Here is a 12,406-nt window from a genome sequence, read left to right as displayed (position 1 = left end):
TCAATCCGCAGCGGAGCCGTTTCTCCATTGACTTCCACTTAAATTTAGAAGTGTTCGTTTAGACGATGCGTAAAATTCCGCTGCGGAGCATAGGCTGCGGAGCGGAATTTGGTGTCCGCAGCATGCTCTGTCTGTTGCGGAGCAGTGGCGGACTGGTTGCGTACTCATGGCGGAATTTCTCCATTGACTTCAATGGAGATTCTAAATTCCGCAATGAAGTCCGCAGCTGTCATGCACATGTTATGTGTGCTGCGGATGCGTCTTGCTTTTTTAACATGACATTTCTTCATTCTGGCTGGACCTATGTATTTCTAGGTCTACAGCCAGACCGAGGAAGTCAATGGGGCTCCCGTAATTACGGGAGCGTTGCTAGGAGACGTCAGTAAATAGTCACTGTCCAGGGTGCTGAAAGAGTTAAGCGATCGGCAGTAACTGTTTCTGCACCCTGGACAGTGACTACCGATCCCAATATACAGCAACCTGTAAAAAAATATAAGTTCATACTTACCGAGAACTCCCTGCGTCTGTCTCCAGTCCGGCTTCCCAGGATGACGTTTCAGTCTAAGTGACGGCTGCAGCCAATCACAGGCCAATCACAGGCTGCAGCCAATCACAGGCCAATCACAGGCTGCAGCCAATCACAGGCCAATCACAGGCTGCAGCGGTCACATGGACTGCCGCGTCATCCAGGGAGGTCGGGCTGGATGCCGAAAGAGGGACGCGTCACCAAGGCAACGGCCGGTAAGTATGAAATTCGTTTACTTTCACTAGGGAAAGTGCTGGCCCTTCTCTCTATCCTGCACTGATAGAGAGAAGGGAAGCACTTTTTCCGCAGTCCGCAGCAGCTAGTCCGCATCAATTTACTGCACATTTTGGGCAGATCCGCAGCCGTAATCCGCAACCCGGATTAGGTGCGGCATTGATGCGGACAGTTGCGGAGGAAATCCGCCACGTGGGGGCATGCCCTTAAAATGCCTGTATGTTAAAAAACGCTTCACAAGAAACGCTAGAGTATTTGACACATTTACACGTCGTTTGTTTTATTTTACTGCCATGTGAACATGACCTTATAGGGACCCGGTTGATGTCATTGTTATGAGGATTGTCACGGGGGCGTTGTGGCGGTCAATGTAAGGCCCTGTTCCCTGAGAATTTTGCAGGCCAAAAAAATCTTCTTCAAAATTCCTTCAGGAGTTTTGAGGCAGATTTTGACCTGCCTGCACTTTCCTGCCGCGTTTCTCGCCCGCGGCCATTGAGCACCGCAGACAAAACACATAGCAAAAAAAAAACCGCTTTTTCTGCCTCCCATTAACTAAGAGACGCCCGGAGGAAAAAAGAAAACCTTTGTCTCTTATTGAAATAAATGGGAGGCGGTTTCAGCTGTTTTTTTATCACTGGTTCCAACATGGTTTCCGCATCAAAATCAGCGCCAAAAGACTCTGTGTGAATTGGGCCTTATGGGGACACTGTGTCTGTCACTGTTATGGGGGCACTATGGCTGTCACTGCTATGGGTACGCTATGGTTGTCACGGCTATGAGGGCACTGTGGCTGTCACTGTTATGGGGATCTGTGGTGTCACTGTTGTGGAGGCACTGTGGCTGTCACTGTTATGGGGATCTGTGGTGTCACTGTTACGGGGGCACTGTAGCTGCAAACCACACACTCTGTGTGACTGGTATATTGTAAAGGCTGAATTACAACGTACTGCGCTACCAACACTGTTTACTGCCACAATGAGAGTTGTAGTCCTAAACAATCGGGTGAGTCGGGGGTTACAGGGTTCGTCCAGTGTTATGCAAATAAAGCTTTATTATTGTCTAATGAAAAGTTCTGCAATCCTCTATCAGCTTGTTTCAGTTCTTCATCACTGAGAATCTCTGCTTGCTGTCAGTGAATGGGAACTTTAAAGACCTATTCTAATCCTAGGCCGCTATAGTGTTGTGTTACTATGGGAAAGAATATTTTCTTTTGAGACAGCAAAAAAAAAAAAAACAAATAAAAATATTACAAATAATGTGGCGGAGGAAGGGTTAACCTCACACCCCTCTGTGGGGATTTCAGTTCCCTGGTATATCCTCAGTGGGGGGTTTCCAGTCTACAATCACCCCCATCCTCCACTCTGAGTGATTCCCTTTTCTTAGAACTGTTTATGTTTCCAATAAATTAGAATAAAATCCACCATTGCATCAATAAAGTTCTGCGGAACACCGTCTCCATGGCAACAGAGTGACGTATAACGGCTGCGCCGACCCTGGTGACGTCACACACTAGCAGCCGGAAGTTAGTTCGGTTCGGCCGCGCATGTGAGATGGACCGTGAGTGTTTTGTCGCAGGTTCATGTATATGGGACAGTGTGAAGTGGCGGTGACTGGGCAACTACAATTCCCAGCGTATTTACCTAAGGGGCGTACTAGTAGTTCTCTATCTCATATGCTGGACCTTGTAATTCTCCCGCACCAGAGAGTGGGCGGAAGAGCTGGAGCTTGTAAAGGCATAATGCTGTACGACCATTTTTTTAAAACATGGCATTTTACCTCCCAGCACTTCCTATTTTGGCATGCTGGGTGTTCTAGTTCTGCAGCCCATCTAGGGGGCTGCACTCACTATTCTGCTGGTGGAGTCACTGTGTACATACATTACTTATCCTGTACTGATCCTGAGTTACATCCTGTATTATACTCCAGAGCTGCACTCTCTATTCTGCTGGTGGAGTCACTGTGTACATACATTACATTACTTATCCTGTACTGATCCTGAGTTACATCCTGTATTATACTCCAGAGCTGCACTCACTATTCTGCTGGTGGAGTCACTATGTACATACATTACATTACTTATCCTGCACTGATCCTGAGTTACATCCTGTATTATACTCCAGAGCTGCACTCACTATTCTGCTGGTGGAGTCACTGTGTACATACATTACATTACTTATCCTGTACTGATCCTGAGTTACATCCTGTATTATACTCCAGAGCCGCACTCACTATTCTGCTGGTGGAGTCACTGTGTACATACATTACTTATCCTGTACTGATCCTGAGTTACATCCTGTATTATACTCCAGAGCTGCACTCACTATTCTGCTGGTGGAGTCCCTGTGTACATACGTTACTTATCCTGTACTGATCCTGAGTTACATCCTGTATTATACTCCAGAGCTGCACTCACTATTCTGCTGGTGGAGTCACTGTGTACATACATTACATTACTTATCCTGTACTGATCCTGAGTTACATCCTGTATTATACTCCAGAGCTGCACTCACTATTCTGCTGGTGGAGTCACTGTGTACATACATTACATTACTTATCCTGTACTCATCCTGAGTTACAGCCTGTATTATATTCCAGAGCTGCACTCACTATTCTGCTGGTGGAGTCACTGTGTACATACATTACATTACTTATCCTGTACTCATCCTGAGTTATATCCTGTATTATACTCCAGAGCTGCACTCACTATTCTGCTGGTGGAGTCACTGTGTACATACATTACATTACTTATCCTGTACTCATCCTGAGTTATATCCTGTATTATACTCCAGAGCTGCACTCACTATTCTGCTGGTGGAGTCACTGTGTACATACATTACATTACTTATCCTGTACTGATCCTGAGTTATATCCTGTATTATACTCCAGAGCTGCACTCACTATTCTGCTGGTGGAGTCACTGTGTACATACATTACATTACTTATCCTGTACTGATCCTGAGTTACATCCTGTATTATACTTCAGAGCTGCACTTACTATTCTGCTGGTGCAGTCACTGTGTACATACATTACATTACTTATCCTGTACTGATCTTGAGTTACATCCTGTATTATACTTCAGAGCTGCACTTACTATTCTGCTGGTGGAGTCACTGTGTACATACATTACTTATCCTGTACTGATCCTGAGTTACATCCTGTATTATACTCCAGAGCTGCACTCACTATTCTGCTGGTGGAGTCACTGTGTACATACATTACATTACTTATCCTTTACTGATCCTGAGTTACATCCTGTATTATACTCCAGAGCCGCACTCACTATTCTGCTGGTGGAGTCACTGTGTACATACATTACATTACTTATCCTGTACTGATCCTGAGTTACATCCTGTATTATACTCCAGAGCCGCACTCACTATTCTGCTGGTGGAGTCACTGTGTACATATATTACATTACTTATCCTGTACTGATCCTGAGTTACATCCTGTATTATACTCCAGAGCTGCACTCACTATTCTGCTGGTGGAGTCACTGTGTACATACATTACATTACTTATCCTGTACTCATCCTGAGTTACAGCCTGTATTATATTCCAGAGCTGCACTCACTATTCTGCTGGTGGAGTCACTGTGTACATACATTACATTACTTATCCTGTACTCATCCTGAGTTATATCCTGTATTATACTCCAGAGCTGCACTCACTATTCTGATGGTGGAGTCACTGTGTACATACATTACATTACTTATCCTGTACTGATCCTGAGTTACATCCTGTATTATACTCCAGAGCTGCACTCACTATTCTGCTGGTGGAGTCACTGTGTACATACATTACATTACTTATCCTGTACTGATCCTGAGTTACATCCTGTATTATACTTCAGAGCTGTACTCACTATTCTGCTGGTGGAGTCACTGTGTACATATATTACATTACTTATCCTGTACTGATCCTGAGTTACATCCTGTATTATACTCCAGAGCTGCACTCACTATTCTGCTGGTGGAGTCACTGTGTACATACATTACATTACTTATCCTGTACTCATCCTGAGTTACAGCCTGTATTATACTCCAGAGCTGCACTCACTATTCTGCTGGTGGAGTCACTGTGTACATACATTACATTACTTATCCTGTACTGATCCTGAGTTACATCCTGTATTATACTCCAGAGCTGCACTCACTATTCTGCTGGTGGAGTCACTGTGTACATATATTACATTACTTATCCTGTACTGATCCTGAGTTACATCCTGTATTATACTCCAGAGCTGTACTCACTATTCTGCTGGTGGAGTCACTGTGTACATATATTACATTACTTATCCTGTACTGATCCTGAGTTACATCCTGTATTATACTCCAGAGCTGCACTCACTATTCTGCTGGTGGAGTCACTGTGTACATACATTACATTACTTATCCTGTACTCATCCTGAGTTACAGCCTGTATTATACTCCAGAGCTGCACTCACTATTCTGCTGGTGGAGTCACTGTGTACATACATTACATTACTTATCCTGTACTGATCCTGAGTTATATCCTGTATTATACTCCAGAGCTGCACTCACTATTCTGCTGGTGGAGTCACTGTGTACATACATTACATTACTTATCCTGTACTGATCCTGAGTTACATCCTGTATTATACTTCAGAGCTGCACTCACTATTCTGCTGGTGCAGTCACTGTGTACATACATTACATTACTTATCCTGTACTGATCCTGAGTTATATCCTGTATTATACTCCAGAGCTGCACTCACTATTCTGCTGGTGGAGTCACTGTGTACATACATTACTTATCCTGTACTGATCCTGAGTTACATACTGTATTAAATTTCAGAGCTGCATTCACAATCGTGCAGGCTACAGAGCAGAACTCTCCTAGCATTACCTGCTGGCTCAGTATCTGGATAGAGCTTTGGTGATTTGTTTTCTTTACACGATGCAATTATCTGAAAAAGTTTTTATTGTGCGAAAGTCGTAAAACATTAAAAAACCTCTACATATTTGGTATCGCCGTAATCGTACCGACCCATAGAATAAAGGTAACGTGTTATTTACGCCGGACAGTGAACGGCGTCAATTTAAAACGCATAGAACAATGGTGGAATTTCAGGTTTTTTTTTTAACTCCCTAAAAAAAAAGTTAAGAAAAGTTCATCAAAAAATACGTACCCCAAAATGTTGTTATTAAAAAGTACATCTAATCCCGCAAAAAACAAGTCCTCATACAGCGATGGTGACGGAAAAATAAAAAAAGTTATAGCTCTTTGAATGCGACTATAGAAAAATTAAAATGAGCGGTAGAATTGTGACTGCTGCTCTGGCCTATGAGACTTGGTTCACACGTTGTAGTCAAAATGCGTTTTATTGCCACTGTTCACAGCAGAGTGGTGCATTTTAACTGGAATGTGTGAACAAAGCCTAAGGCCACTTTAGTTCAAACCCTGTGAATATCGAGAGAGTTCTAATACACTGTAACGAGCGCTGCCCCTGTTTAATGAGGGCGATTTACATTTGCCAGACTCGTCACATTTCCCACTTTCACTAGTGAGCAGAACATCTGGGTCATCCCGGCCGCCCCCTCCCTGATCTCCGGATAGTTCAGATAATTGTTTGCTGCGACGAGGCGTCTCATCTCATTTTCTCCTAATAATTTGGTTTTGAATCACCGTCTCCAGAGACGCAGGGAAAAACCAAAAAGACAACGAGTCCACGCGGCTGTTTAATGTATTATCAGAGAGACCCATGAGTAGCCTAAGCGGGTCATTTAAAGGGACAGTACACCTAAAAAAGGCTACGGTCTCTTTCAGAGAGTCTGTATTACAGCCGCAAGTCTCGGCCCGACTGCTGGTCTGATGATTTGTACAAACCGCGTTATAGGAATCTTTTATGCCGTCAGTCGTTGGACCCGCGATCATGGCGAGAATTATGGCCGCAATACAGATGTTAAAATGCGGCTTCTGAATGAGGCCTAACTGTCCTACAGTCCAACTGTCCCTGGCCGGAAATGACCGATAACAGGGAATAATAGTATCCAGAATGGCCACGTTATTAGAGACCACGTCTAGTGGGATGTTGGACCTCCTTTTGCCTTCAGAGCCGCAGCAATTCCTCGCGGCAAAGAAACCACAAGGTGTTGAAGTTGTTCTGCAGGAATATTGGCGCAGGATCGCTTCTCGTAGTTGTCGCTTACGTCTCCGTCTGCCATTGGGTAAACGGCCGCCATGAAGGGATGAACTTGGTCGGCCACAAACATCCGTATCCGAGGATCCGGGGTGTGCCAAGAAAACATCCCCCCACCATTACTCCACCAGCCGGAACTGTTCACACCTGACAGGACGGGTTCAACCATTCATGCTGCTTGCGCCAAATTCTGGAAGATAATCGCATTGTATTCTCTCCCCCCTCAGATATTATTTACAAACGTTTACCTCAAGAGGAGGCCAAAAAGCTGGGGCTGGAGGTGAGACCATGAACAATCTCGTTCTGTAATGGAGAGCGTATTTGTTGTCCGTGGCGACGTCGCGTAACGGGTCGACCCTTTAAATATCTGTCCGTATTTCAGCGATGACCATTATTTCTTGTAGATTCAAAGCTCCAAGAAGTCGAAGGCGTTCGTCAATGCCTTCCTCAAGCGCTGCCTCCCCACCTCGAAGATGGGCAGTCCGGAGGAGATCCTCGGCAGGAAGGCGTTGGTGCTGGAGTTCAGGGACAAGAAGAAGAAACGGAAGACGCACAAGGCGAAGGGTTTCACGGCCAAGGAGCGCAGGGAGCTGAAACTGTTTGAGATTAACCCCGATCATCAAAGGTGGAGTTTCTGTATGTAGTGTCTTGTGCCAGGGGCATCCAGTCACCATGCCCACTAACTGCTGCCCACCTCCCCTACAGGTATCACATGTACCTCCCGCTGCATGACCTCTGGAAACAATATATCCGAGATCTGTGCCACGGACTAAGACCTGACGCGTAAGTGATGGACTCCACTAACAGTCCCGTGAATATAAAACCCCCGAGCCCGTCCTCTTCTATTAAAGGGGTTTACGGAATTAGAAGAACATGGCTGCTTTCTTCCAAAAACAGCGCCACATCTGTCCATGGGTCGTGCCCGGTATTGCAGCTCAGCTCCAATGAAGTGAATAGGACTGAACTGCAGTACCACATATAACCTGTGGACGGGTGTGGAGCTGTTTTTAGAAAGCAGACATGTTTATCTATTCCTGTAAACCCCTTTTTTCTGTTCAGACTTTTCCTTATATCTTTGACTGATTACTGTGGCCGCCACTTATATCTACCACACGAGTTGTCACCCAGCTTTCCCTGACTCCTGAAAGGCCGGCCTGCCTAGTCATACATTTCTCTCTCTGTTATCTTAGAATGACTGTTGCAGTTGTTCTATCCGCCATATTTTGATCTTGACTATTAATATCGATGTTTTAGGCAGCCGCAGATGATCCAGAATAAGATGCTGAAGGCGGATCTACATGGAGCGATGGTTACAGGTGAGAGCGGAGTCCTGTCATGGAAGTAATAATGCTGAGCTGCTGTATCTAAGCCTACAATGTGTGATACTGTCTGCTGAGCCGCTGTATCTAATCCTATCATGTGTGATACTGCCTACTGAGCCTGTGTATCTAATCCCATCATGTGTGATACTGTCTGCAGAGCCGCTGTATCTAAGCCTATCATGTGGGATACTGTCTGCAGAGCCGCTGTATCTAAGCCTATCATGTGTGATACTGTCTCCTAAGCCTGTGTATCTAATCCTATCATGTGTGATACTGTGCTGAGCTGCTGTATCTAATCCTATCACGTGTGATACTGTGCTGAGCCGCTGTATCTAATCCTATCCTGTAGGATACTGTTTGCTGAGCTGTGTATCTAATCCATCATGTGTGATACTGTGCTGAGCCGCTGTATCTAATCCTATCATGTGTGATACTGTCTGCTGAGCCAATGTATCTAATCCCGTCATCTGTGATACCGCCTTGCACAGCACTACATTCCCTATCGTGTGGCAGTCGGTAGTTCAGCCTCGAGTAACTTTTGGCGCTCTTATTTTCTCACGTTGCTTTTTCTGTCCGCAGTGTTCAAGTCGAAATGTCCGTCCTACGTGGGACTTACAGGAATCATCTTACAAGAAACGAAACACGTCCTTAAAATAATCACTAAAGACGACAAGTTGAAAGGTAAGCGATTCTAGTCCAGAGACCCCGAGACCATAAAGTGCTCATCCCACGGCCATAGACGGGAGCGTTCACCCCTCAGAGCCGCGCTCTCATATATTACAGGAAGTCTGCAACATTGGGGCCCCCTCTATTAGTAATATATTTACAGCCCATTTCAGGTTGGTCCCCTCCCCATATAACACGCTGACCATTGTGTAGTGTCCCTGATCAGCTGTTTTTTATTGGGTGTTGGAAGGGAAATTGGGCACGGTGGACGGCCGCCATGTTTATTCATATGAGCGGGGGACGCCCCTCTATTAGCTAAGCGTGCCCCAAAAAAGGAATAGTCTGCGATTACATTCTCCGTGCCCTTCAAGAGGAAGTCCACTTTAGTCATAGAAACACCTCTAAAGCTAAATTAGATCCTTGAACGTGGAACCCCACAATTCACTGACAGCAAGCAGAGACCGTGAAAATGATCTGAAAAACAAAGTACATTAGAAAGTTGTAGAACTCTTCACTGTGCAATGATTAAGCTTTATTTACATACAACTGGTGAACCCCCTACAATGACCCTCAAAAAAACAAGAGAGAATCATTCAGGGTCTCATCTCCTGTACCCTGAACCAATGTTATCTGCCAACCTGGTGCAAGGAAATGTTAGAAAATATACCTAAAAGTGGAGTTCCCCTTTAAAAGGGGGTTGTACAGAATTAGAAAAACATGTCTGCTTTCTTTTAAAAACAGCACCATGTTTGTGCACAGGTCGTGTCTGGTATTGCAGCTCAGCCCCATTCACTTCAATGGAGATGAGCTGCAATACCAGACACAACCTGTAGATAAGGGTGGCGCTGCCATGTTTTTCTAATCCTTTACAAACACCATAAATGTGAATTATCCCGATGGGCAGGTATACACAGCAAGCGTATATTCCGGTCAAGCCCTTATTACTGCCGGTATTTTGGATTCTTCTTTAATTTCGCTCTGGCCACTTCATTACTAGGAACCTCTCTCTCTGCAAATGCTAAAAATTGTCATTCATCCGCTAAATAATCCGGGTTTTATCGGTGGCCCCAGTAAGAGGCTATGATAATGTTACCTTGAAGACGACCGTAAGCGAAACATTTCTCACAATGATGGAGGCGATATCTCCGCAGACACTTTAACTGGGGTCTCATTTCCCGTCTCTTAATTTACGGCCCGCTTGCTACTTTTTTTTTTTTTTTGCCTGACAGTTGTTCCCAAGTTGAACTGCGTCTTCAGCGTGGAAATTGACGGATTTATCTCCTACATCTACGGGAGCCGGCTTCAGATGAGAGCCAGCGAGCGATCCGCCAAGAAATTTAAAGCCAAAGGAAGCATCGACCTGTAACTCTGTTCTAAAGGCCAGAAGGAGCCGCTGTGATGTTTTCCAGAATTTTTTAATTTTTTTTTCTAATTTTATTTTATGTTTTTGAGTAGTCGTATGAGGGTAATATTGTATATATATATTTCGGCTTTTGGACACCAATAAATGTAAAGACTTGTAACTATCACAAGAAGCACCTGTGATATTGTCTAATGTTTTTTTTTCAAATTTCTTGTCTTTTTGTATAAATTTTTTTTTTTTTTTCTATATTTTATTCTAATTTATTTATTTTGTGTCTTGTTTTGTATTTTTCACTTTTTTTTTTTTTTTTTTTTACATCTCCTTATTTTATTCTAATTTCTTTTATTTAAATTTTTTGCCGAGTTCTATGGAAAGCCGTAGTTGTATGAGGGTAATATCGTGTGTGTGTGTGTGTGTGTATATATTGCGGCTTTTGGACGCGTTTCAAGGGCTGCTGGAATTGAGTAATGATGGAACTCTCGTCTAACTAATAACTCCCGCGAAAGTAAAACATTTTTATTTCTGGAGATGACACATAATATCCTGTACCATTAAACTGCTGCCGTACTTTACGATGTCCTAAAATGTTAGGAATGTAAGAATTTTCTGTGTTCTAATAAGATGGCAAAGAGCGGAAATGTAAAGGGCTGAAGCTCCGGCGGCCTCGTCTAATGAGAGGAACAAGGAGGGGGAGGATCCGAGGAAGCGATTAACCGCGGCGCGAGATATAGCGCCGCACAACTGGGATTAAACGGAAAATATCTGAGGATTTTTTTTTTTTTTATTAAGCTAAATTTGGAATAGCGAAATAATTTTCTTTTTTTTTTTTTTCAATCTTTATTTAATAAAATAAAAATGATTTACTAAATACGACTAGTTGGATTTTTTCTATGTTTTAATTCTCTGATGTGCTACAATTTGATTACATGTTACAATAGTTGGGGCTGTTTATGAGGGGGCGGAGGTTTAGTTGGAAATGTAATAGTTGCATTTTTATGTTACTTTATATATTAACCCTTTCCCACTGCAGCCAGTTTTGGCTTTTCTGATGCAGCATTTTTTTTTGTCTATGGTCAGACCAAATTTATGTACTTAGAATTTGCCACAAAATACTTTATTTTGTAAAAAAAAATAAAAAAAATTTTTTTAAGAAAGTTTTTTTTTTTTTTTTTTAAAAAAGCAGAAAATCTGCAGCGTGAGAACCTAGCCTCTCTTATGTGTCATGCACACAACCGTAGTTTCGCGGCTGTATACTATCCGTATAGAACACATGCTATCCTATGGGTCAATGCACAAGACTGTGGTTTCCAGGGTCTGTGCATTGCTTTGGGACCAGAAAGAAATCGGACACGTCGTTATAGGGTCCGCAGTTGCGGTCCGGGCTCATTGAAATGAATGCACGTCCTGTGTGTGTACGGTCCGTGATGGCGGGTGGCCTGAGGATGACACTCCGCGGCCCGTCCTCTGCCGTAATCACGGCCCGTACACACCGCTATGGCCGTGTGCAGGAGGCCTTAGGAATTTATAACCCCCTCGTGCTCAGTACCTCTCGCTGCGTCATTGCGAACAATTCAGCTAAAGCGGCAGCACCAACTAAAATGACCCCTTTTCTACCGCCGGAGTCCCCTGTGACTACACATATAATGACTAGAGTTGTAGGATTGGAATTATTTATTAGGACTGTTGCAGCAGATTGTAGTAAATCCAGCCCTAATAATAGGGGCTCCGTCCACAGTCGGGGTATCTTTAGGCTGCATTATTATACGGACTCCAGCGCGGGGGAGGAGGGAACCTCTACCAGTCCGTGTCTTAGGGATTATATCACCCATCATCTCCACGGCCTCTCTTACAGTAATTGCGCTTACTCTGCTTTTCTTACCATAAATGAGGAAGCGAGCACGTGTCTGAATGCGGCGACAAGTACTGGAACTGACTTCCTATTACTGACCCGAAGACAGAGCCCACAAAGCCCGACAATTTGAGGAAATCTGACACCTTAAAAGGAGAATTTTGAGAGTTGTTAATATTCACGTTATTTACTCTACTTAAAGGGCCAGTACGGAATATGTTCTTGGTTCTATGTGAAGTGTAATGGGGTTGTTAAAGGGAAACTCTTGTGAAATTTGACATTTCC

At 43.8% G+C, this 12,406-nt stretch overlaps 1 protein-coding gene across 2 annotated transcripts; it reads left to right on the top strand.

Moving 5' to 3' along the window:
• The first annotated feature begins 2,257 nt into the window (after nucleotides 1-2,257).
• On the top strand, nucleotides 2,258-10,320 carry POP4 (POP4 ribonuclease P/MRP subunit). 2 transcript variants are annotated; one of them, XM_075837099.1, is made up of 7 exons: nucleotides 2,258-2,317; nucleotides 7,149-7,201; nucleotides 7,326-7,546; nucleotides 7,627-7,704; nucleotides 8,176-8,237; nucleotides 8,823-8,924; nucleotides 10,139-10,320. In XM_075837099.1, the coding sequence occupies exons 1-7, from the start codon at nucleotides 2,311-2,313 to the stop codon at nucleotides 10,273-10,275; spliced, it is 660 nt and encodes a 219-aa protein (XP_075693214.1). In that variant the 5' UTR covers nucleotides 2,258-2,310; the 3' UTR covers nucleotides 10,276-10,320. The 2 variants fall into 2 exon arrangements, with proteins under 2 accessions (XP_075693214.1, XP_075693215.1); XM_075837100.1 differs by lacking the exon at nucleotides 7,149-7,201 and having other exon boundaries at nucleotides 2,284-2,317.
• Nucleotides 10,321-12,406: the final 2,086 nt, after the last annotated feature.

This window comes from Rhinoderma darwinii, chromosome 9 (genome assembly GCF_050947455.1).
Source record: "Rhinoderma darwinii isolate aRhiDar2 chromosome 9, aRhiDar2.hap1, whole genome shotgun sequence".
Classification (NCBI taxonomy): Eukaryota; Metazoa; Chordata; class Amphibia; order Anura; family Rhinodermatidae; genus Rhinoderma; species Rhinoderma darwinii.
This window is presented reverse-complemented; position numbering and strand designations above follow the sequence as displayed.